Source organism: Aricia agestis, chromosome 8 (assembly GCF_905147365.1).
Source record: "Aricia agestis chromosome 8, ilAriAges1.1, whole genome shotgun sequence".
Classification (NCBI taxonomy): Eukaryota; Metazoa; Arthropoda; class Insecta; order Lepidoptera; family Lycaenidae; genus Aricia; species Aricia agestis.
The window spans coordinates 12554126-12581654 of record NC_056413.1 but is presented as its reverse complement, the minus strand read 5'-3'; the positions used below and the strand labels follow the sequence as shown (position 1 = coordinate 12581654).

At 38.4% G+C, this 27529-nt stretch overlaps 1 protein-coding gene across 5 annotated transcripts in view; it reads left to right on the top strand.

The window, feature by feature from the left end:
• Positions 1-27255, top strand: part of LOC121729329 (formin-binding protein 1-like) — a 58438-nt gene extending 31183 nt beyond the window's left edge. Inside the window, exons 2-16 of one of the 5 annotated variants that reach the window (XR_006035952.1) lie at positions 8707-8822; positions 11537-11587; positions 11859-12003; positions 12593-12744; positions 16160-16316; positions 17510-17647; positions 18251-18448; positions 20265-20294; positions 21686-21784; positions 22093-22186; positions 23157-23307; positions 25325-25599; positions 25948-26123; positions 26828-26881; positions 26947-27255. Coding sequence is in view for 4 of the 5 variants with exons in the window: in XM_042117806.1 (XP_041973740.1) it covers positions 8707-8822; positions 11537-11587; positions 11859-12003; positions 12593-12744; positions 16160-16316; positions 17510-17647; positions 18251-18448; positions 20265-20294; positions 21686-21784; positions 22093-22186; positions 23157-23307; positions 25325-25599; positions 25948-26120 (1779 nt within the window). In the remaining variant the exon portion in view is untranslated. Of the gene's footprint in view, positions 1-8706; positions 8823-11536; positions 11588-11858; positions 12004-12592; positions 12745-16159; positions 16317-17509; positions 17648-18250; positions 18449-20264; positions 20295-21685; positions 21785-22092; positions 22187-23156; positions 23308-25324; positions 25600-25947; positions 26124-26827 lie in introns of all 5 variants that reach the window. The other 4 variants (XM_042117807.1, XM_042117806.1, XM_042117809.1 and 1 more) reach the window with 4 other exon arrangements.
• The last annotated feature ends 274 nt before the right edge of the window (positions 27256-27529 follow it).

The window sequence follows — 27529 nt, the reverse complement described above, 5'->3', positions numbered from 1 at the left end:
GTGGGGTTCCGTAGCCAAATGGCGGAAAAGTTAACGTAGAGATTCGTCATGCCTGTCTATCCGAATGTTTTTGGTATAGGCAAATATTCTTGCACAGGAACACAATAATTATAATAAAAACAAATTACTAAAAATGTTATTTTTTTTAATTCAATATATTATGTGCTTTGTATTCTTTGGCGAGTCATCATCTTAAATGAATTTATTAATCAGCTTTGTAGCCTCTACATAATTTTTTGCAGTAATAATTCTATAAGAAATAACTATCTTGTGAGTTGTGGGTTATTTTTTGCGATTTGTAAAAGTGTTTAGCGTGATGCGACATATTTAGAAACCTACTTCTTGTTGATTTATAATGAAACTAGCTGTTGCCCGCGACTTCGCCCGCGTGGACTTCAGTTTATAGTGCGCGATGTCAACAAAACTGGTGTCAAAAGCTTTTATAAAAAAACCCTGGTACCCCTTAAATCAAAACAGCTGTGCAGTGTGCACATAATATTTCATTTTTTTTTAAATTAAACTTTATATTTTATGCCAAATTTTAAAGCTTATTTAGCCCCCCGATTACAAAACTTTACCCATAAACTATTTATCATTGATAGGTTTAAGATTACGTCACTGCATTATGCATAGATAAAGTACTGAGTTATTTAATAACGTAAATAAGAATCAACAATCGAAAAAATCGAAACCTCAATGTAAGATGATACCACCTCTTAAAGAAAGACTTTTGAGAAAGCGTCAGCGCGATGTAGGAGACGCACGGCGCCATCTATTATGAATTTTTGGAACTAACTTAATTTGAACAAATTTACGCATTTTCACCCCTTACAACCCTTTTTTCCAGTAAAAAAGTATTCTATGTCCTTTCTCAGGCTTTAGACTATCTGTGTACAAAATTTCATTACAATCGGTCCGGTAGTTTTATCGTAAAAGCGAGACAGACAGACAGATATACTTTCACATTTATAATATTAGTATAGATTTCAAAAGAAGATGGCATTTAATTTAGTAGTTTGCTACGGAAATTATTTTCACATTAATGAAAATAACATACTCACTATCGTCGATTAATCATGAAAATATTAATATTCCCGGCCTTGGAGAAAGTAAAGAGTGGCGATCCATCACGTGTGGATTGTCGATTATTGTATTGTAATTATTTAGTCAAGGCAGCCGAAGTTCTAACATGTGTCGGGCGGTTACTGTTGTGATCTGCATACAGATTGACGGAACATTATGCGCACATTCCAACGGGCCGTTTGGATATGTTTTACCTCCGATAGAAGCTTTATTTCCGTCGCATAAGAATCACTTTGGTGGGAATACTTAGGAATATTTGCTGTACGCTGAGCTAGACGAAGGTTAGTTCGATATTACACCATACTATTTTATAATAGTATACAATTTTTTTTTTTATGAAATAAAACGAGCAACGGGTCACGGATGGAAAGCAACTTCCGTCGCCCATGGACACTCGCAGCATCAGAAGAGCTGCAAGTGCGTTGCCGGCCTTTTAAGAGGGAATAGGGTAATAGGGGAGGGTAGGGAAGGGAAGGGAAGGGAATAGGGTAGGGGTAAGGGGATTGGGCCTCCGGTAAACTCACTCACTCGGCGAAACACAGCGCAAGCGCTGTTTCACGCCGGTTTTCTGTGAGAACGTGGTATTTATCCGGTCGAGCCGGCCCATTCGCGCCGAAGCATGGCTGCATGTGCCAATATTTATATAATATAATATTGATGATTTGGTGTACTATATTCGATTGGGGTTTTTAAAAGGCGAAGGTTTTATAATTGCAAATTGTAATATAATTGCAATTTGCAAACCGGCAACTGCTGCAATATAAATAATATATAAGTTGTAACAGCTGTTGTTACTGTATTCCACCTTCGTACTTAGACCACTAGAGTAGAGTCGGGGGCACGCACACATAGACGGGATTTCAGATAACTTTAAAGGGCAGAACATTCAAGTTCTCGCGCTCTCGGTAAAATATATGTCTCTATTTTGCACACAAATACTCTATTGTATTATTGTGCTACCAGCTATATAGTTGGCAGTCTATAATCTCAAACATTAAATTGTAAATCCGATTAAATCTCACTCGGCGGAGACAAAAATGTGTCGCTAGATAGAGTCCCCGTAGAGTTAATGATCCCGCAATTATATCCGCTATACATTACACTCGAGTTTCGCGGTGGAAAAAGTCGCGTTTGTGATCCATCCAGCTCTTCCACTTGGCGCATAGGGCTGTAACTTTAGCTATAAATACGGTTTTAAAAAATCCTTAAGCCAGGTAGACGAAGGATTAGACAAAAAATATGTTTTGGCTTAGAATTGTGGAGAGTCCTGTAACTTGGTATGGCATACCATGGGGCTATTCCGAAAGTAAGGTGTGACACCACACGCTTTCCACACCTAGTAGTCTGTTATAGCAGTTACATCCTTTAAGCGCTATCGTAAATTTGGAAACGAATTTCCACTGTAGCGGTTGTGGTGTGGCGATGCCCCTATAATTTCTAGGAATAAACGTAAATTGCACATCACAATAATTTGCTAGTTTTTAAACAATTTCTATAGGCTTTGCCCTTTAAAAGTGTAGAGTCATGAGATAATAAATATTTTACTTTTTCCAAGAGACAGCCCTAACGCAAGCGTCTGGTCCGAAGTCCGAAGTGGTATAATGTAAAAGTGGTGATGTAAAAAAATATAATTTATTACCTTTCTCGACTTTCAATTTATATAACGCCTTACACGTATTGTGTGCCATATTATAGCGAGTCGACAGATAATTTCAACGGCCAATTACAGTAATTAACAGATATCGCTTATTTTCTCGTCAGACCATTATAGAAATTGTTTACGGTTTTTTTTAACCGGTTTCTTTTATAAATTGCTTAGTCCAGCCAGTACGAGCTGGAGCTCTTCGATTGTGAATTGAAATGGCCGAGACACCATCTTCAAAGTATCCATCCAATGCCGTTTTCACCAACCGCATCCCAACGGTAAGTATTCCCCAGCGGAAATTTAGAAGATCTATTTCATAAGATTTCGCAAACCGTGTCTAAATTCTCAAAGTTCTTAGAATTTAGATGACACATACGACTGGTGTAAATGTATTTGCCTTAAGAGACCCTAAAAGGAATCTTTGCTTAAGGAGGCGGTTGATGCCTATTTGAAAGATCTGCTCATTTTGATAATTTTAGGGTATTACATTACATTGTCACACTAGTTGTAGGCTTAGGCATGCGTGGAACGTCTCAAATCGCGTTAACAGCGTATTACAATACATGTCTAGTAGGCAGTACGGTATCCTTTACAGATAGTATCGTTTAACGGTAGAGTTATGTTCTTGCGGTATTGCATAACGCCGAGTCGGTTCTCCTGTTTGAAGTGTAGCCAACTCGTATTTATTGGTAATCGCTGGCTTATTGGTATTTTAAACGTGGCTAACACCGTTACGCCGTATAATTTTGCGGATTTGTAAGGACTAAGCTGTTTCTTTCTGTTGGTAATTCTTTAAGCTGTAGTGTAACGTGAATTTTTTGCCTTTATGACGGAATGTCTTTATAACAGAAAATGTGTTTTCTAAATCTTAAATCCTAATAAAGGAGGACATTCGTAATAGAGGCTGCCGGTTCTTGTATAAAATGTGCTATCTATAACTTTTCTTACTCTGCTGTGTTTCGATCAGTCGTATGAATAAACTAGATATTTTACCCGTCTGTCTTCTCAGGTACTGATTTATATCGACTTCGGTGACATCAATATGATACGTCAGATAATGGCGGGATACGTGCGATACATTTGTCACCGGGATTTCTCATGACCAGTGTCGGACCAACGGATGATAACTCAGCCAGCAAATTGACATTTTACGGTACTTGCGAGTACTTGGGACAGGATGCTTTTACGCTGGTTTCCGAAATGATTCACCAGTTGTAGCGTATGCGCAATTCAGATGGCATTGAATGGAGTGTTTGAAAAATATGACAATCCTTTGGAGTACTTGGGGTATCTGGGATCCCTTTTGCCTTTATGGATTTGAAATATTTATAAATGAAAGGCTATAGCGTAATCCATGCTAAATTATGAGGAACTAAACGTCAAATTCATTCAATCAAAAGAATAATGTTTACTGGCTTTGTTTCTTAGGGTCACCAACAGCAATCGACGAAAAATTTCAATGGATTCTGGGGTTTTGTTAAAATAGCGTGTATGATTGGCTAACGCCAAATGCGAAACCGACCAATAATGAGGCATAGGGTTGCATCACCCAAATTTCCTTCCTCGGTCAGGTACGACAAAATTCCCGGACATTTGGCCGAAATGTGGTTATTTCCCCGGACACCTCTTAAACAGTATTTACGATAACGTCTTGCCAATTTTTGCTTTTCCAACAAGAATTTGTAAAAATCTGACTAACTCAAGTCTGTGCAAGAAACCGTGTGTATTGTAAGCGAGTTTTTATCTTTCGTTTATTGCTGCATGACTTAAAAGTTAAATTTCTCTCATTAAAAGTGTTTGGATTTCACGCGGACGCTATTCAAAAAACCGGCCGGACGCCCTTCAAACTAGGACAAATCCGGGGTAATCCGGACGGATGGCAACCCTACCCAGGCATTAGTCCTCTTAAGGAAAATGAGGTAGCGTTGAATGATCATGTGTTTAGTATTCATATCGGTGATTCTCCGAGATGGAAGAAAGCGAATCATACGAGGCCAGTTGAATGCAATTGACCGATGACATAACGTCACTTTCGTCTGGGGCCTGGGCTCAAGTGAATAATACTCTTCCTTCCATTCATACGAGCTCCATTGACTTCCAGATTGACCTGACTCGTGCTGAATAGTTGGTATTACTTGTGAATGGGGTTTTTAAGTTATTACAGCTTTGAGTTCAGGACAGCTGCTGGATACGACACCATTGATACATACACTATGTTCAACAAGAGCGTAACCGGCAAAATTAATGTTAGAAGTTAAATAAATGAAACAAAATTTATTTTATATAATTGTTTATTTATTACTTTAAAATGCTTTATCACTAATATGCGGTCCAGTCCCCTCTACTATGTATTATGGACTGACATCTCCGAGGCATATTTTCGATTAAATTTTCAGCGTAGTCACGGGACAATGTACTCCATATCGCTTTTATATTGCGACTTAGCTATGCAACGGTTTTTGTATTACTCATCCGTAGCTTTAGCTTCATAAGCGCCCAAACATTTTCTAACGGGTTTGCGTCTGGTGACTGTGATGGCCAGTCTAAAACATCAATACCGTGCTCGGTCTTCCAGGCGGTGCAGACACGGCTTCGATGTTTGGGATCATTGTCCTCCTGTAAAATCCATTTTTCGTTTGGGTTTTTATACCTACTTTTGACAGATGGTAATAAAGCTTTTTCATAAATTTTGTTCATTTTTGCTGCATCCGGGTTGCCCGTAAATACATACAAACTTCCAAAACCTCGTTTTGACAGGCACCCCCTAACATGCACCTTTGCTGGGTGTTTAACAGTGCGTACCAATAATTTGTTGCTGGAGGTTGACCAAGCACGAGATGTTATACTCGATGCCCAAAAAGAAGCTTCGTCTGAAAAGACTACATGGTCCCAATCACGGTCAAGATTTTCCTGCGCCCACGCCATTCTTTTTTTAAAGTGAGTCTCGGAGAGAAGAGGTTTTTCGATAGTGCTCCTGTATTTCACTTCCGATTCCGCCAGTCGATTTCTTATGGTATTGGGAGATATATAATGCCAATTTTCTTTCAGTTTTTCTTGAGCATAACGTAGAGATAACCGAATTTTTTTTAAACATTTGAACGATGCGTTTGTCTTCGGCGGGAGTCGCCTTTTTCATTTTCCCTCTTTCTAGCAGGTCATTAACGCTCCGGGTTTCAGAATATCGTTTCACCTACTTGCTCACGAATGGTCTTGACTTCCGCATGTATTTGGCAGCTTGAGAATGCGACATTTTTTACCCTTTTGGGTGCAAGCAAAGAAACACTGCTTCATATCGTGACGCGACGGCGGCACTCATGGCGAATAACGTGTCGTCAACTCGGCGCATGCGCACAGACTCCTTTGTTTTGTGCTAAGCATTTTAGACAAAGAACCACTGAACGTGTTTCAGTTGTTTTTTTTTAATTTGGTTATGATTTTTGACGTAAAATGCCGGCTACGCTCTTGTTGAACACACTGTAGCTATACCTTGTGGCAGGTGGTGGAAGGTAGGAAAGCGTGGAAAAATTATAATTGATAGTTTTTGAAAACATGCATCTCTTCGTGTGAGTTGGGACTCGCGGTTTGCCCCCAGAGGCAAATGAATTATCGAAAACAGTAATTTTTGGGCGTGGGAATGACGAGTTGTGATCTTTTTCGAAAGTTTTTATTGGGCTTCTTTACGCCATCCAGTATCCGCATTCCATGCTAAACTTTGGGCGTCTTCAAAATATCTACCTCACACTTGAGCTAATAAATGTTGCTGTCCTTGCCTTATACGTAAGAATAGCGATTTGACTGATACCGGCAGCCTCTCTGCGTTATAATATTGTGACTTAAATCATTGTTTTTAATTTTTAGCACTTTGTTAGTAATAAAAACGTGTCGTATTTACTCGCTGAGATTGTCGGAAATGATTCACGCTAATGTTGATTTTGAAAACAAAGGCGTGAAATAATGTAAGGGTGGTGTCACGGTGCACCAGAGGCGTAGTTATAGTTAAGGTTAAGGTTAACGTCAAATATGGCGTCCATTACGGACTTTTACTAGGGATTTGACAGTTCATTTGACATTTTGTTATGGTTAATGTTATAGTTAAAGTAAGTTGGTACAACCCACTCTAAGTGTCAGTAACCAATGCATTTTCAGTTCAGATAATATTAATATTTCATACACTGGCCCATTGAAACTTACCTACTGGTTTATTTCGGAAGTATTCCTTTCTCTTTCACTCGGTCTTCTCGGTTAGTAGTGAACTTTATATCTGGTTCATATTAGTCGATTCAAGACCTATATTATGTAGAGTAATTTTAAACTTTTTGAAACTACTGATATTATAATATAAAATCACTTATTCTGATTGCTGGGCACATCTTTATATTTACAGCATGTACCTATGCATCTAAATCTAAGTTTATATTGACAAATTTTGTCTGCTTGTTTGGTAGATCCAAAACACAAAGGATTAAGAGATTATGTCATTGTCTTATGTTTAATAATAGTATGAGTAGTGCGAATTAGCCAACAGACAATTGTTGTGCGTGCAGTCAATTGTGGTGGAGTTGTCTAACTAAACCAACTAAACTATGATATGAACATTATGCTTAAGATGAGACTTTACTTAAATGACATTTTACACTGCTCTGCTTTACCCACATAATATATTGTTGTAATTATTGCCTCGTATATTTTAAAAATTGTTTCAATTTGATTCTAATCTTTTTTAATTGATTTTGGTTTGTGCCGAACCTTGCGGAATTACCTCGCTCTTCGTTTCCTATAGCAAAATATTTGCCTTTTCAATATTCTTGTGTTACACTCTATTTAGATAGACAAACAATGGGATTTCCGATTAAACACGATCTTTAATCGTTTAAATAAAGATCGCATGAGGCAATTAATCGGCTGTTAAAGTGTCGTTAAACATAATTTAGCGAGGTGCATGGACCTCGCGACACCGGCGAGAGTCAAGGGCGATGTAGAGTTGTTGACAGGTCACGTCGAGAGTACACTGATGTGTGGTGTGCATATTACATAAAAAAATATATATATTACTGTAATTATAGTGTAACTGGTAGTCATACTTAAATGATGGTAAAATGGGCTTGGATTTCATTGATATCCTAGAAAATTTAGTGTTAGATAAAGGAAGGTAGAATGGATCGAAATGTCATGGTTCATGTCATTACAACGATAAGCTGAGATTTAGAACAACACAATTTGTAAAAAAAAAATATAAATAAGTAAAAACTTAGTAAGACAACTTTAACGTTCAGGTACAAAACATTTAAGGTTCTTTTATGTACTTAAATCTATCAGCTGACTTATTATGGCGACTGTTCTAACAATAATTGCATCTAATAAATATCACATACGACGGTTATAAATCACAATCGACATGCAATAGGCAGTATATTCATAATTTAATTAGTCACCGAGTGACAACAAAATGACTATAATGTACGTTATCAGTTGCGCCAGTTCCTGACTCGCTCGTATCGCTACATCCTCCGTTTTTATGACACGAACGTGGCTATTGTATGTCACGGTCTTATAGAAAACTGGCAAAAATTACGACTCGAAGCTTAGAAGTTACCTGACTGATGTTATCAAGGTATCTTAGTTGTGTTCTTAAAATCCAACTAGATCTCTACATCCTACACAGTACACAGATATGAGTTTAATTCATTTGACGTGCTACTGCATTGTTTCGATTCAGCGGACTTAGCATGAAGATAGTCAACTGTATGTAATTATATTGTGTACTTGACGTCAAAACGTTGGTGGTGCAAAATTCTCAGCTAGACTTTAGCACTACCAATGCACTTTGTAACTCTTGTATTGGTTTTGCACAAAATACCATTACCAAATACCATGTGGTGATCATCGCCTATCATCAGGTGATTCGCATGCCCATTTAAATCATTATTGTTTCCTAATATCATAATTCATAACTAATCATAGTTTCTCTTTGTCCACAGGATCAGTACGATAACTTAGCCGCCCATACACACAAAGGTATCGAGTTCTTAGACAAATACGGCAACTTCGTGAAGGAACGATGTGCAATAGAACTGGAATACGCTGGAAAACTCAGGTAAATAATATTATGTAAAAGAAATACCTTATGTGTCCCATATAGGTAAGGCCGATCGTTCTGCCTACCTAGCATACGCCAACGAGATATCTCACTCTCGAGATAATTAAATTTTGACATTATGAGACGAGTAGTTACTCGTCTCATAATGTCTGTCATAATGTATATACATATGGGAAGGTGATGAGACCTTGATGAGTGGCAGTCTTCCACCGTGCGTTTCTCGCGTAACGTTCTGCCGCGCACTGTAAAACTCTGGAACGAACTGTCACGAGCAGTATTTCCGGACGTATACTACCTGCAAACCTTCAAGAAGAGAGCGTATTCCCTCTTAAAAGGCCGACAACGCACCTGCAGCTCTTCTGATGTTGCGAGTGTCCGGCGACGGTAGTTGCTTCCCATCGGGTGACCCGTTTGCTCGCTTGCTCACTTATTTCATTAAAAAAAAGAAACTTTCGTAATCACAAATTAATAAGTAATTTCTTTTCATTAGTTCCGTAACATCGTAATAATTTTATTTGCTATTCTAATTTGTTAGTGCCTAGTAAAATGCGTTGAGGCTGTAAATCCGATTTGATTTCACGCTTTGTGAACGGTTGAAAGAATTATGAATTCATTATTCATACAATGAGACAGTTCGTAATGAGCAGAGTGAATTTTACACGCTGTCTGAGAATCACGACCTGTAGCGACAAAAAACATTCAAATTACTAGGTTATGGGCCCCGTTTTGTTATGTGTTAAAAGACTCTTGAGACATTTTTGGTCTAAAGTGTAGATTTCTTTGGAATTAGTTTTCTCTTAGTCGTTATGATAATATGCAAAGGGAAGATTAAAATGTGGATTATTTCCCTAATGGTAAGGCTTTGAAGCATTACATTCTAGTGTTGGTAAAAATAGCATTAGCAATAATAATTAATTGTTAAATGCCTATTAGCAATAATTAAATTAATCGTACTTGCTAAAAAATACGATTGCTAATATTATTGTGCGCAGCAACAGTCTGTGATCATGATAAAAATCACGTCCGCGCTGTTTCGCACCGCGGTGCTAACTGTTAATGAATTGCTATTTTTTACTCAATGTGAAATAAAACACGACGCGAGCGGTGCAATGCGGACAGATAATTCACAATGCCGCGTTTTTAGCCAATAGCAAAGCAATAATACTTAGCATGCTGTGACATCAAAATTAGCATGTTAATGAAATTAATAGAAAATAGCATTAATTCCCATTACTATTACATTCCATTACATTAACGCTTAAAATGACCTCGAGGGTTTAAGGATTAAGTATAATAACGTTTTGCTAATATTGTAAGTTACCTGCGTCTTCATTTCGTATTGTGGAGCACTAAATGGCAATTGCGTTTTTCATTTTGTATTATCAAGCGGCATATGACAAATATTATGTATACTCTTTTTTTTAAACTCATAACAGGGTCAAGGGGTTTCCCCAGATAACCTTGAACAAAGCCTCGGGCGAGGTAAGATAATGACATAATACTCACGGCTCAATACGGATTATGGGATCATTAATAAAATCCGCTTACTACACCACAGTGTGACTAGTTTAGCCTGCAACTAATGGTGTTTTTGCGTAGTTTTCCTTTTACATCATGCCCCAGTATGAGCCTATAGGCTTAAGGGCGCGTCAGATGTGCGCGCGCGGTAGCAGCGTCGCGTATTTTCACAAACGCTACGGCAAAAAACGCGTAGAAAACATGCGTGTTGGAATGCGCCCTTACGCGTAACCCTGATAGTCTTTAAAATTGTGCCCAATAAGGGCCATGATGGATATTCACGATTGCCACGACGTCGTTCGTGGACAATCAAACGCGTATTTGCCTATCTACAGGCTACACGTTCGAGCAATGTAATTTCTAAGGAGGAGCCGTGTTATCGGAATCTTTCTGTTCTTCAGTTCTTAATGAGAATCAAAACTATGGATAAAGAAAAAGAGAGCATTAAAGTTATGAATACAACCCGTGTCACGTGTGTCAGTTAACTATAGTTTTGATGCCACGCGTTACCGAGGTTAAGTCACAATTCTCGTACCTCGAAATCGATTCGATAGCTGAATTCTCAGTATTTCCCGCTGACCTTATTCGACCTTAAATGAGTGCCAAAAATACGACTGCCATAAATGTCGTATAACGTATTGTATCAGTTTTATACTCGGTGTATATTGTAGACTTGATCGTTTAACATCTTAGGTGTCAAATTTCTCGTCGTCTACAGATAGTAAACACTGTCCAGCAAAGCGCCGTAGTACGAGTTTTCTGCTGTACAGTAGGTATACGTTATTTACTAACAAGTTTCTGTTTCATATTGTTTACTTTAGAAGGTCAATGATTCATTAGTCATCAACGTTTGGGAGGAAAACGCGTGTTTTAACTAATTGTAAACGAATTAAAAAATGAATAAATATATATTTTTTCTAAATTCTTATTTGGTAATTACAAAATGCAGGCTTTGACTTAGCAAGTACTTAAAGGGATTTACAGATTGTTGCATAACAAGCGAAAGTTTTAACAACCTGAGAATATGAACACGTGAAGTTGATGAACATTCGAAATTCGAATGTGAGAACAAGATGGTGATAAAACCCTCAGAAGTTCTTTTCTCAATAATCTCTACTTGGTAATCGCCCAAATAATGTTTTCAACTTTAACGGAAATCGGAATGCAACATTTACGTACATGTTTTGTTACAGAAGGCTTGTCAAAAACTATCAACCAAAAAGAAAAGAAGAAGACGAATACCAGTAAGTATTTTGACATCATACATATAAATATTAAATGCAAAAGGCTACCTTTTCAGTGTTCACGCTTTACCCATAGAGAGTCCCGGACATACGATAGTTTTTATTTCGGAAAAATGTACGGTTTCGACTCTATATGAACTAGGACTCAAATGCTTTTGGATAAGTCGGGGCTTATCAATATTTTTTTTAGGTACAACACCTAAATAACCAAGAAACAACGGAAGCTCAAACCATTCTATTTTTTTTTTAATAATTTATTCTTTTTTTGCAGGTACACACCATGCAAAGCATTCAGGCTGCTACTGCAGGAGCTAAACGACTTCGCAGGCCAGAGAGAAGTCGTCGCGGAGAATTTACAGTCAAACGTAGTCAGAGAGTTGCATTTGCTCGCCAAGGAGTTACGTGAGGAAAGAAAGGTGAGATGTTGTCTATGGTAACGACGTAATGCGCTATGAATGTGCAATTTGTAAACAAACAGTATAACATCGTTATTCGCTTGAGTCAGTAGTTATTGTTTGGGAAAACACGCTTTCAATGCTTAGAAAGGGCGTAACGAGGGAAATAACTTATCTAAGAATCAGATTTAGTCGTAAGGAAGAACTGCTTTATGATTCCACTTGATAACTTAGAGTTTTATGACCCCTTTCCCTAAATTGCGCTGTTTAAATTTAAATTTGTCTAAATTTAATGTCGAAGTCGGGATGTCATAACACTTTTGACCCTTCTTTAAGTAAGCCATTCGCTACCATGATGCGAAGCTATCAATAGTCAATCCTAGGAAACCATAGACAGATATGCCCTAAACCAAGTACACATAATATCATGGGATGGACTGTATCTTCTCGGGTCAAAGTGGAAAAGCCGCAATAGAGGTACATAATATTTCCTATAGCCGCTCTCTTTCGCTCTATGTGAAACTGACTTCAGTTGTTCCAACTCTTGTCTAGCCATTATAGATGTTTTACACATCAAGCCACTGATTAAACGTATAGTACACCTTTCCAGCAACACTTGAACGAGGGAGCGAAACAGATGGCCGTCCTCAACTCGTCGATAGCGGCGCTGGAGCGGGCGCGGCGGGCGTACGAGAGGGCGGCGAGGGAGTCGGAGCGGGCTTTGGACGCCTTCCAGAAGGCGGACGCGGATTTCCATTTAAGGTAGAGCCCTAACAACTTGTACCATAGAAGAAATTGATTCATTGGCAGTTGACGGATCTAATCCATTCGGTCGGCTTACGTCAATTCAATGTTAGCTGTGGTCGGATAGGTTTGACTTAACACGGCCAAATTACTTAGGTCCTCTATCTGCCCAGGAATTATCTTCTCTGATAGTACTTATAAATTAGAGTGGCCCATCAGGCAAGGAAAAAAAAAACGACAAACTATTATTATACTGAGTCGTATCTTCAAGGAGCTCTAGATATTTGAGTTATAACTTATAAGCATAGTATTATTATGGTTAACACGAAGGATTACTCGGAATCGAACTGATCATAGTCCGGTCACAGGAAAGAGACAAATTCGGTCATTGACCTACCGCTGTTTATGTCTCTTATTCGTACGCAAAAGTAAAATTGGTATTTTGTTTCCACGCACAGTTTGTGTAAGGCGAATAGCAATATTTTAGTGCAGCTTGTGAAAGAGACGAGCAGCTATATTATGTGATGTGTAGCAACAGACGAATTTCTGCCTACTGCGCGACCGGACTATATTAAATACTTGTAATCATTCGTTTCTACTGAATATTTTGCATTTCATGGGTCTTATCCTTTGAGGATTACAAAGGTACGAGTATTTACAATGGGCGCAGGTGTCAGGTTTACTTGCATTAAGGTAAAAGGTTTTTGACAGCTACGGTCTCTACTTTGGGCTCATATTTAAACCCGTAAAGTATATTTTGTAATGCGTTTTTGTGAACATTCCCTTATTCATAAAAATAGTCTATAGTTCGTAAAGATAAATGCCGTGAAGAAATACTCCAATCAGTTATACCTGTTTGGTCATATTTTAACAGTCACAAAAATCAAAACAGCTATCTTCCTCAATGGTAAACTTTTTTCCGAGTTTCAAAATAAAGCATGCCGATTGCCAGTAGGATGTAGTTCGCAGATTTTGCAATGACACACTTTCAAGATTGTCCAATTTATCCAAACAAGCAGATTGTCCAGTTCCGTATATTTATTGTATGTTGTCATACACACACTCAATTTGATTTAGAGCCGAAACCACAATATACATATCAACACACAGTAATGTGACTCAGCCGTGTATGCCAATTATAAGTTCTTCGCGTGGAACGCCATTCTTCATTGTTTTGCTATTTCAAGTCAATCTGAAATCATGCAAAAGTGTGCATGCGACTGTTTCTGGAGATTTAAACAGTGTAACAAAACTATCCTCAGAGACATTTAATTACGATTAACCTTCAATTTAAAGAAGAGTTTGACAGATAATGTATGGGGCTTATGTCAAAATTTTGAATTAATTACATTTAAGTAAATAATGTTCCACTCTGAGTGTGGCAGTTAGTAATTAACAATTAATTAGGGTGTGTATGTGTCTCATTAATGGAGTTCATTGTGTGAGTAGCAGCGCTGAAAGTGTCACGACTTCTGTTTCTTGTTGAGAAATTATTATTTAATTAATATATAAATTACATATTTTACAGACAAATTAGTCCACAAAAGATCCTTCACGTCGTCTACTTCTTGTTATTTGGCACAGGCCAAATAACAGAAAAATTGCTCCAGTAGTTCGTGAGATAAGCCCTTTCAAATAATTTCCCCGTTTTTGCCACATTTTCCTCTATTTCTTCGCTTCTATTAGTCTCAGCGTGATTAAATATAGCCTATAGCATTCAACGATAAATGGTCTATCTAACACTGAAAGAATTTTTCAAATCGGACCAGTAGTTCCAGAGATTAGCGCGTTATTATACGTTATAGATACGTTATGAATTTGCCCATACAATAATATAAGGGACGACATGCACATTGCACACCCTAAAGTATATCACTTTGTTTTGCTAGGTTTGCAACTACACCCTCTATTAAAAATGGTCTACTGTATGTTTTTTAATATAACCGAAATGGTACACCCCCGTGTAATGTGTCCGTGTGAGTCAATCGTTTGGATCAATAAGGCCCTGTCTGACCCGACTGTTTTATCGTAGTATAGGTATTTGTGCCAAATTGTGTTGGACATGCCTCATTTTATACGAGTATTTTTTGACTTGACTAACTCTGATTCATAAAGTAAATTCTTCTGAATGGCACTTTTGTCTAGCAAGCGACAAGTGTCTACTAGGTATTACTGAGTACTATTTAGGGTGGGTTGCACCAACTTACTTTAACATTAACTTTAACCATAACAAAATGTCAAATGAACTGTCAATTCCCTAGTAAAAGTCCATAATGGCCGCCATATTTAACGATAACCTTAAAGAGGCCTTTTAACCTTAACTATAAGTTATAATTACTACGCCTCTGGTGCAATCCACCCTTAGCAATGTGTGCTATAGGTTTGGTTGCAAGTTTTGAAAAAATTGAGTCAATAAATGAAATATATTATTTTCGTAAAGCAACGATGATATTAAAATTATTTTATAGATTCAATTTTTTTTTTGATGTACTTATTGGTCAAAAAGGGCGATTCTTTTCAAAGGGTGGGTGGCTCTCAAAATGATTAACCTAACAGCGAGCGGCGGTGCCTATATCCTTTTATTAATGCATAAGCTATTCAGTATCGGCATAAATGTTTGCTCTCCTTTATGTCTCGTCTATGCTTTTAATTTATTATTATTCTATTAAAAACGGAACCCGCCATGAGGTATCTTTTACTTGTTTGTGTATTGACCCCTTTTAAGCCAATTTAAAATTACTGCCGAAACAATCATTTTTATGTGACCGTAATTTTTATTGATCGCTTGTAAATTGGGCCCTTACGAAAGATAGGGCTTATCATCACACCACACAACAAATATTATACGTGGGAGAGCCATACTTCGGCACGAATGGGCCGGCTCGACCGGAGAAATACCACGTTCTCACAGAAAACCGGCGTGAAACAGCGCTTCCGCTGTGTTTCGCCGAGTGAGTGAGGTTACCGGAGGCCCAATCCCCTACCCTATTCCCTTCCCTACGCTCACCTATTCCCTTCCCTTCCCACCCCTATTACCCTATTCCCTCTTAAAAGGCCGGCAACGTACCTGCAGCTCTTCTGATGCTGCGAGTGTCCATGGGCGACGGAAGTTGCTTTCCATCAGGTGACCCGTTTGCTCGTTTGCCCCTTTATTTCATTAAAAAAATAGGACTTTATCATAACTTATTGGGGAAATTGATTCATAGGAATCGTTGTATTGGCTGATGGCTGACATATGAAATTTAGTCAGATGTAAAGCCCAGCCTACAGAATGTATTGTTGTAATTTATAACGCAATAAAGTTCTATGATTATTTTCCTGTGAAACAATTTCTCTTTTAAAAAAAGTTTATTGAAATATAAAAAAATGAAAATGGAAAAAAGTAGGTCAAGTAGCCTATTCTTCAATTTTACCATTATTTTTCTTCTTTCAGTCGAGCGGAGGTGGAGAAACAGAAGACGAACATGAAACTCCGGAGTCAGGCGTGCGAGGACGCGAAACAGGAGTACATGGACCAGCTGCGGAAGACGAACGAGGCGCAGCGGCAGCACTACGAGCAGCGCTTGCCACATGTGTTTAAACAGCTGCAGGTGAGCTAATAGAGGGGGCCGAGGGGGTTGACGCAAAATTAGGGGGGGGGGGGGTATTTAAGTTATTTAAGTTTGACGTGTCTGTCTGTTTGACACCTGCAACAGTGTTTTTAAACATGTGTGACGAGTATGCGCACGGGGTCAAGCAATTGGTTGATCAGTAAGGTTTCTTACAGACGAATGGCACTTGTCGATGGCACGCATCGACGGCAGCCCCGTCAACTGTCGACGGCTGCCGTCGACAAGTGCCGTTCGTCTGTAGACTGTAAGTAGCCTGAATCACGATCAAACAGTGACACATTATTGGTAGCTGTACGTTGTATTTAGCGTTGACTTTTATTATATTAAGCGCCCATTAAAATGTTATATAGCAGCTAAAGCACAGAATAATAGGGCACCGGTGACAATTATGACCGTGCTCTTAGGCACTCGGAACAAGTAATTTAAACTTTGACACAATTCAGCGCACCCTCTTAACATGGCGCCGCCTTGGCCCGCCGCCAAGCGGGTCGCAACACACAAATAAGTGAAAACCTCTATTTTTATACGCCTGCATGTGAGTATTTCAGGATGAAGTGTGTTCATAATAAATGCATCCGACTGGGAGCTTGGTTGTCAAAATTACATTATTTTTTCACTATACATAAAGCAAAGTCTTCTCCCGCTGTCAGTTCCTATAATTATTGCTTGTCTCTTTAAAACTATATAACGGATTTTGACGTGGAATCAAAAATAAGCTTTATATGCATATACAGTGTGTAACAAAAATAAGTGATAATATTCTCTTTTGTATGGGCAAGGGCCCGAGCGTCACGAGTTTCCCCAATACAAAAGTGAAAAAAAAATTTCGTCTTTCAGAGCTGCTACTTTCACAGTGAACTCTCTACAAGGAACACGTACACACCCTAAAGTATTATCACTTATTTTTGTTACACACTGTATATGCATTGTAGGTTTAATACTTTTACCGTAAGGCAAAGCAAACTATTGGAAAATTAGTTAATTAAAAATATTGTAACGTAACTGTGAAACGCATATGTGTGTTAACTATATTATTATTATTCTATACCTTCAAACCAAGTCTTTAAAATTCAGAAATTCGTTGTTCCAGTGAAGGCCTTAGGCCTTCACGCTTTTGACGCAGTTAAAAAAAATGAAACATAATTTTCTAATAGAAAATTCTTTAATTTCAGGATTTAGACGAGAAGCGGATAAAGAACATAAAAAACTTTATGCTGAGCTCTGTGGACGTGGAGCGAAAGGTGTTCCCCATCATCATGCAGTGTCTCATCGGCATGGAGAGCGCCGCCAACAATATCAACGAGAAAGAGGTATACAATGTGTTAGTGTAAACACCGTTATCCTTGAAACCATCAAATGAGCCCGTCAAAATGAACAACTTTTTCTATGAGAACAATGCTTGGAAATAAAAAAAGAATGCCGTGTTCATACCCATACGGATGCCCGGGCCTCGGATCGACAATATTTTGTATATTTGCTAGAATAATTCTATTTTTTATTTCTTTCTCTTTCAGTTCAGTTCAGTCATAAGGGAAACACTAGCTATTTGACCGAGCTTTGCTCGGTATTCGATAAAACACGAATAAAATGACATTTTCTAAAAATTATTCCTAGCTAGATCGATTTATCGCCCCCGAAACCCCCTATATACTAAATTTCATGAAAACCGTCGGTAAGATACACAGCCTAAAGTATTATCACTTTACATACATTTACATTCTGTATATTGTATACAACTTACAAGCTCATAATTTGGCCTTGATTTTAATAGCAATATTATGAGAGGATCAAAGACAGTTTTTTTACAGTCAAATCATAATATGCAGTTATGGGTACTGTACGCAGTATATTCTTGTCCTGTCACACAATTTTCGTAAAAAATATATAATCTCATTTCTGTCTATAAATTCCAGGACACACAGCTAGTGATAGAACGGTACAAGTCCGGTTTCGTCCCGCCGGAGGATTTCCGCTTCGAGGCGGCGGCGGAGTGCGACGCGACGGACGGTACGCACGCGCCCGCACACGCGCCGCACACGGTACGCGGGACCGTCTCCGCCAATAGGGTGAAGAAGCGCGGCGGCCTGCTGTCCATATTCAGCTCTAATAAGGTGAGAATAAGGGTGGTTTTGACGTGGTAAATTTTGAGTGTTAGGTTATGTTGAGATGAGAAGAGAGAATGATAATAATATAGTCAATTTTAGTCGTAATGATTGGTCCGAAGGTTATATTCGGAATTCGAATGATATTGATATTTTATATTCGGATATTTTTATTACTTAACATTTATCAACTAGTCGTAAATCATGCAAATTAATCCTTCGACCGCTTGGGAGTTGATAGGTTAAATCAATAACTATGAATAATTGTTATTATCTTCTCTCTTTTGCATCAAGATATTCTATATTTCATTAAACATTAAAATTTACTTTTGGCAATGCGATATAATATAAAGATATCGATTTTAATTTAATTCAAACTCTAAGGATGATGGGGCTGTGCTTATATTGAATATGGGCTTTGTGCTTTTTACTATAATATTAATTACTTATAGACAATAATATTATTTTACATATATTTCTAGCATGTATAAGTAAAGATAAATTATGATTTAATACTTTATTTTTATGGCCTAAATTTAATTGGTACTGGCCAGATTATTTATGTACTTACTTATTATTTATTTGGTACTAATATTATATTTTTTGTTATCATATGACCCCTACCTTACTTGGGTTCACGCTCAACAAAATATTATTTTTGGCCGGCGGCGCCATACGAAAAAGTAAGTTTTTCCGCCGATGAGTTTTTTCACGCATGATTTTAAGCTTTCCTTGTTTCTCATATTCATATCAATTACGTATGACATAAAAATGGACATATTATTTTTCACATACCTACTTCATTTGTTTGCTATGGTAACAGCAAGAAAATTCATAATACAAGAGCAAGCGAGACAAAAGATTAGACGGATGCAAATGATTGTTTCGCCTGCTCTTTCATTTATTGAGGCATATAATTTAATAACTATTATTTACTTACATTTATAACTTATTTTATTTTCTCAGCACACTCACAATTAAAATATTGTTTTCTTTTATTCCAAATATATTGATGATTGACTGTTGGGACAAGATGGTATGTAAATATATCACAAGATGGAGTAAAGATGGATACTAATATGTATTCTGTGACATAAGTAAGAAGTACAGACCTACAAGATTGTTGACACGGCCCATGATATTGTCACTGTAGATGCGAAGCAAATTCTGCCATTTAAAATGACTCCTGAGTTAGTTTTTGGTCACATGGAAAACGATACTTGGATATTATAATATAATACTAGCAGTTCCGCCAAACGTTGCTTTGCCAAATTAAGTATTTCGCCCATATTATTTTATTGAAGTGACTAAATAAGACGTACCATGGCAACGTCCATCGCTATCCCGTCGCACAAACAATGGTCCCCGTCAGTCTCGCGTTGTAATAATTTACTACATATTATTTATTCAACAAATGCAATTATCAATATAAAAATTAGCCAGTAGCCGATTCTCAGACCTACTGAATATGCATAAAAAAATTTGGTAAAATTCAGTAAAGCCGTTTCGGAGGAGTACGGTAACTGACACGAGACACGAGAATGACACGAGAATTTTATATATAAGATAGTGGTGGTATTTTCAGTGACATTTTACAATATAGAGTTGTTTGGTCAGAATTTGGCAAAAGCAGTGGGTGTTTCAAAAGATGAAGTATATTATACTGTCTTGTCTCAACCTCATCTAATATTATCTTTTCTTTGGCCTTACGCTATATTTTATGTTCTGGACTCTCCTCGGAGCGGTGCGAGTCTTATATTTATTCCCTGTTTAATGTTTATTTGTTTGCTTCCCCACCCCGCGCGCTGTATTGCTTTGGCAACAGAAGATTATTGAGGCGTGCAACTCTCTCAAGGTCAGTTGTGTGTGGTGTTCATGTGACTGTCACGTGTCCTGGAATGTTCAAGCGAAATTGTAACTTATCGTAGGTGGTTTAGGTTCATTTTCGCGTGCGCTCCAAAGCTGATAATGGTCTGAGCGCTGGCAAATATGAACCTCAATTTCATCGCTGGAAGGTTCTTTTTCGCTTGGAATAATTTATGGACTTACGTGATGTGTCTACCGGGATGGCAATGTGTGATTTGTCTGAAGTTGGTCACGGTTTCGAGAATCGATTTTTGAAAGTTTAGAGCAGCCATTGATTTTTTTGTATGCACAATGCACCTTTATATATTTTTTTATTTCCAAAAACCTCGTCAATTTATTTGCACACACTGTATGTATAATGTATATTATGTTCTAGAAATATAAAAGTGTAGAGAAAGATGAAAGTTGCGTCCCCATGGCCTCTATGCTCTGATTGGTCTACCACATTATAAGACTGAGGTCTGAGGGCCTGTTTCACCTCTTCCTGATAAGTGCCGGATAGGTATCCACAACTTATCTGACAGATAAAGTATAAAGTAGTCAAGTCAACGTATCTGTCAGATAAGTTGTGGATAGCCTATCCGGCATTTATCAGGAAGTGGTGAAACAGGCCCTAAGATGCGTATGCAGCGTCGTGTTTCATTATAAATATTATCATAAAATCGTTTACAATTTTTAATCCCACTATCATATTGGAAATATCATAATTTTTTTTTTCAATGGCTGTTCTGAAACCTTTGAAATCGATTCTTCTATTGGTTTCTGTTGTAGTTTGCCATCACTAGGTTTGGTCCTTGTTGGGTGTTTTTCAGAGTCAGTGTTACAAATCTTAAGTGCACGATCAGTTAATAGAATAGTGTAAATATGTCGATAAGTTAGTAAGAAACTTTTGTATAAATACAAATTTATATTTATATATTAATACATATTTTAATACTCATAACCAGCTAGCTTTTACTAACTCCTAATATTAATTGTATTTGATTATTCTCAAAGATGTGTTATAGTAATTGTAAGTTGGAGTTGAAGTTGTGTTTCTTTTTTTACCATTTCGATACGGACCTTAAAATGCGTTGTTGTGATTTCTTTAGTAGAAAATTGATTGATTACAATACCTACAGCAAAACATGTAGGAATGACTTACCATAACTTGTCTCTTACACTTGCGCACGAATATAATATTGCTATCTCGCTCTCGTCATTGTGTGATAAAAGGCATTAGCATTACTTCGTGGGCGAGTGAAAGAGATATGTGACGTTAGATCAATGTACGATTTTGTACGTGTATCCTAAAATTATAATAAATGTTTTACATTTTGAGGTCTATACAGAAAAACATGCCGTATGTAGTTTACATACTAATAAATTGTTTTATTGTAGAACAACATGTCCGTGGATGGAAAGGAGGATTATTCAGATCTGCCGCCGAACCAGAAGAAAAAGAGATTGCAGGCTAAAATATCGGAGCTTAGTAAACAAGTATGTGTCCATTGTCATTTTTAAATGTTTTCTTAGCTTACTGGATATCATAACTTTTAGAGAGAAATAAAACTATTTGCATAAACACATGAATACTAAAAGTCTCAATAACTAAAATAGTTGTGCTGATGACAAGATAAACTTGAAAGAAAATAACAAACTGTAAAAAATTACGAACGGGGATAGATAGTTGCTGGTATCTTTCTGCATAAAAAGTTAAGCAAAAAGTTACTGGTGTCTTTCTGCATAAAAAGTTAATCAAAAAGTCTTCATTTATAATGTAACCAATGTTCATTATTTTTGTTCAGGTTGCACAGGAGCAAGCGGCAATGGAAGGCCTAATGAAGATGAAAGGCGTATACGAGACAAACCCGTCGCTAGGCGACCCCATGACAGTTGAAGGTAGGTATTTTAGTTTACGTTTATCACCGTGTGGCGTGTACTACCTGAGTAGGCCAACTCAGAAGAGATCTCGATACGTTTGACGTAGTATGTCATATTATCGGCCGGCGCCTGCTGTACTAAGCCCGGGCGCGCACTAGCGGCCAGGTCGCGGCGGCATCGTATGGTGTGGCTGCTGGTCGCGTTGCGGCCCGGTGCGCGTCGTCTATGGCGGTTTCATACTAAGTTATCTATCTCGATGGCCGCCGCGGCTTGGCCGCTAGTGCGCGCCCGGGCTAATGCGTTACTAAGCATTGTGAAACATGTTGAAATTGACATTTAGGTACGCCCAACTCGCGTATATTCGCCCGTTTGTTTCAAGTCGAGGTACTCCTTAGTTCTATCTACTCTGGTACTACTAAAGGTGATCGCAAATTTGTCAGCAACGTACGCGCCGCATTTTGAAATTCGTTGTACGCAATGATATGAAACCTCGCATATTCAACTGCACCGTACGCGGCGCATTAAGTTCAGTATATTGTGTTCGCCTACTTCTGTAAATGACAACGTAATGCGTATGATGCAAATAACCTGACTCTTTATAGTCCCACTGGCACCAATTTAGATTATTGTTTTACTTGTTCTGAAATGTCAATAACAACTAGAAACTTTCTCTGCCGTTACGAAAAACGAAAGAGAACGATAACATGCCATTTGAGTAAATATTAACTCCAACAACGCATACATAATATTATGTTAAATTCCATATAAACATTATTGATTATTATTTGTTTATAAACATTGCAGTATCAAATATTGGGTATATTCACATAACTAATCTTCCTAGTTTCTTAATTTAATCCGGTTCTTCTCGCCGGATTAGTTTCCGAACCGGTGAAGCACGTAGGCCTCATGTAGACATTCTAAAAATGTTATTTTTTAACCGATTTAGAAATAAAACATTTTCACTTCATTTCCAACCACGTTCCAGGTCAACTAAACGAATGTTGCGACAAGCTGAAGAAGCTCAAAGCGCAGCTACGCAAGTTCGAGGATCTGCTCGCCGAAGCAAACAGTCAGGTGTGCGCGCCCGCGATACACCCCGCGCGGACTAACGGCACCGCGCCCACGCAGGCTACTAGGTGTGTATGGGAACTTATGGCTGTTTTGTATGACAATAATAAATGAGAAGCAAGGGTATCTTAGAGCCATAAGGCTGCGTTTCCACCAAAGATGTGTTGCGAAAAATGTGTTTTTGAGAACCAATAGAATCGTTTAACCCTTTAGCCGCCAGGGTCGGAATAATCCGACAAATATTTTCGTGCCCATTTCGCCAAGGTCGGATATTTACGACTAGTACCACTACTCGGTTAATCTGCCTTTTTTGTTTGATAGCATTGTATTATATTAAAATAATATTTATGTCGCAGCCGACTGGCTTAAATAGTCGTTCAATCAAACAGCTAGGCCTTTGACTGAACAACGCCATTCAATCACACGTCTAGCTTTTAGATTGAATATTTTAGTCGCTCAAAACGTTCAACACTACAGCTGATTGTCTAATTGAAGTAGTTCAGCGCGCACCGCTGCGGCGCTAGATAATGGCGTGAACTAGCAGGTGTTGGTGTTTGTGGTTGTTTTTCGGAAAGAAAGTAGTTAATAAAAATAATTTATTATAAAACAAATAAAGCAATGGTTCCTGAACAAATAAACTTGTTTGTTTTACTTAATTTATAATAAATATAGTATAAAAATTTCAGTGATTGAATTGACGATTCCCATCCCTAGCCTGCATGTTTAGAAACGAATGTTGTCAGCACACCCTGCGCCACGGTCGGAAAAAGACGACCGCTTCTGACGTCATAAGCGAGTGCCGCCTTCTAGAATTTTCCACTAGTGTTGTGCTTATGATGATGTTATCGATAAATGTGATTGTAGTGGATACTTAAATTAGAAATAAAATTACAATAAATTACAATGTAACGCTTTCCTATCTGTCTGTCTGCTACGACATTTAGATGAAATTGTATGCGTGTAAAGGGGATGGGATATCGATCTACTATTAAAAATCTATATTTGTAGTAGGTTATATATTTAAACAACTCAATTATTTAATCAGTGGAAACTATGAAATTAATATTATTTGAAATGTAATAACAAATATCGGGAATTATGTCACTTCACTATTCAATCTGTTTTTATCTAATATTTTTGCCAGCGTTGTATATTTACTAACAACATTATGGATTCAAATACTAGATATCAGTTTATACTTTATAAAAATTATAAATTAAGAAATAAATTATCGACATCGAAAAAGATAAGTATTGCACATCACTATTTGTTGTAGGTATAAATTTTTCGATCTAAGGTGCCGGCGCTAGAGCCACGACAATTGATTTTAAGCTCGGCGGTTAAAGGGTTAATTGACGTGAGCTTGTTCTATTGGATCTTAAAAACACATTCCTTGCAACACATCTCTGGTGGAAACGTAGCCTAACTCACCGAGACGCCATCACGACATAGCCAGTGACGTTACCATGTCACCTCTACGTCGACGTTGCTTGGACGTTGCCATGGTAACGTCACTGGCTACGTCGGGATGACGTCCCGGTGAGTTATGGCCCTTAGGCTGACCGCTTACGCACGTTTTCGGTATTCCGAATCCGAATGCATGGAATCAGTAGAAAATACTTTAACTGGCGCACACGTTCGCTTTTTTCCGAACGGGACGAATTCCACTCGTACGTTTCGTATTGCAAGCCGACGCGTTCGTGTGTGAATCCCAAATATGGGAAACAAATACGGAAAACGTACATGTGCGGCCGCCTTTAGGGTACAGTTCCATTAGCATGCGTTAGGAGGAATGTGTTTTTCAGAATCAATAAGACTACATTGGCCTATCCTCGCTCGGTGCAGTAATTTTATTACATTTTATGACAAACTCGCATACTTAGCTTTCCTAATACTAGATATAAAAATGATATGCCATACATTCAGAGAAATGACGTATGATGGCATAGTGAGCGACCATGTTGTCTGCTTGCTGTGTTTTTAAAAATAGCACGCTTTCTTTATTTACTAATTTTAAGCAAGAGTCCACATGATATCTAATTCAACAATAATAAAATTGTGTTCATTCAACATTTATTTTTCTAGTATCGGCTCCAACAGCGAATCCCTGTCGCGGTCCGCGTCCGAATCGTCCGTGAGCACGGGCACGGGCGCGCACCACGCCAACACGAGCGCGCGCGCTGCCGGCGGCTCCCCCGAGTCCGGCCTGGGCGGGGACCTCGCCGCCCACGCCGCTAACGGCGACCACGACGATCACGATGACCACGATCACGACCACGACCACGAGTCAGATTTTGATTATTACTACGAGCCGGATCTCCAGCCGCTGGGGTATTGCAAGGCGCTGTATGCGTTTGATGGTAAGATTTCGAATCTGTAAATAGAAATACCATCAGAGAAATTAATTCATAGGCAAATGACGAACCTACGTTTAGTCGGGGCGAGTCGAACGTAACAGTCAGATTGTCATAACCGTACCAAATAACGTTATCCGTCCATGTCTCTGATAGTACTTCAAGATCATTAATTTCTGAACTAGTAATATTGAGTAATGGATGCATTGAAATTTCAAATTAACCTTTAAAAATTTCTATCGATGCATAATCTTCACATTGATACCATTGCATTGTCAACTTCAATATTAAATATAGAAAAAAATGCCCATACATAAATAAAATAATAATTAAAATTCGAATTTTAAATTGCAGCAAACGGCACGGGTTCGACGATGCGCATGGAGTGCGGCGAGAAGCTGCTGGTGTTGGAGACGGACGCCGGCGACGGGTGGACGCGCGTGCGCCGCGCCGCCACGCGCGAGGAGGGCTTCGTGCCCACCACATACATCGCGACCACGCTCTACGCCGACGTGCGCGACCACTAGCCGGTAATGATATGATGCCAATAAAAGACATCGTGTTACGCCTACATACGTAAACTAGTAACGGCCTGCTGCGACGATTGCGGCCATGAAGTGGTAATAGCAATCAGGAAGCCGTTATTTCAACCTTAAGCCGTGGTTCTAGCAAGTGATGTTAGGCTGCCGTCGACAAGTGCTGTTTATCTGTAAGAAGCCTTAAGGCCAACCCACACGTACCACAACCACACCACGTGGTCGGGCGTATATTTCGTATTGTAAATGAATAAGACTGTTCACACGTACCACATTTTGCAGTCGTTGTCGACCGCGTGTGTAATACCGACCACATCGCAAACACAACGTTGCGTCGATGCGCGCACGCCGCCCGCGCTCTTGCAAGGATAGCAATAATAAAGTTTCCTCTTCGAATTTCATGAGTTTAGTTAGTCGAACTATGTCTGCACACGACGTAATCACATCGCAACTACTGGCGACAACGCAACTACGTCGACATATTTTTGACTACAAAAAGTTGCAGTGACACTATTCACACGTAGCCACTGCTTGACGGCATTTTGTCGTTGCGACGTGGTGTGGTTGTGGTACGTGTGGGTTGGCCCTTAGGTTTAAATGTCAACTTGACACATTCATAAAGCTTATTTGCTACTGCCACTGATTTTAATATTAGGGATTTTTCAGGCTCACTTTTAAACGAGTTTTTTTGGTTACAGATAATGTATATGTTTAGCGAAGAGCTGCGTCGCAGGTGAGGCTAGTCAGGCGGGTACGGTGGGCGCGGCGGGCCGGCAGGTCGGCGGGTCGACGAGCTCGGCAGGTCGGCGGGTCGGCCGTCGCCAGTGTCGTGACGGACCATGTGCAATGTTGAGCAGCACACTATGTGGCCTATATATTTACGTGTATTTTTGCTATAATTTATCGTAGGACGAGAGTTAGAATTATTTTTTTATTAAGTGTCTTTTATACTCTGCCTCGACGGTCAGACCCGAAATCATAATAACATTCCATGATCTTATTTATTGTGTATATTGTTGGTTATGTGGCGTACATATTTTCATGTATTGTCGTGTGCCGTTAGTTGTTAATTGTATTTTTTGTAGGGGCACGTCGGCGTCGAATTTTTATTTTTTCTCTATGGATTCTCTACGTTTTTTTGTAATTGAAATTAAAATGGAATGCATCGAAATTATTTTTTGTTATGACAATGAATATATTCTTCATGTTTTTTTTCTTTTTATTGCAAGACTTGTATTAATTTTTACCTTTATTTGAATAAGGATTTCACTCTCAAGTGTAAACGCCTGAAGCGATGAGATTAATTTTGTATCCTACTTAGTGTTTATTTTATAAGCAAGAAAGGGTAATTTTGTTTCTTTTTTTTATGAAATTCCAAGTATTGTCTACTACTAAAATGC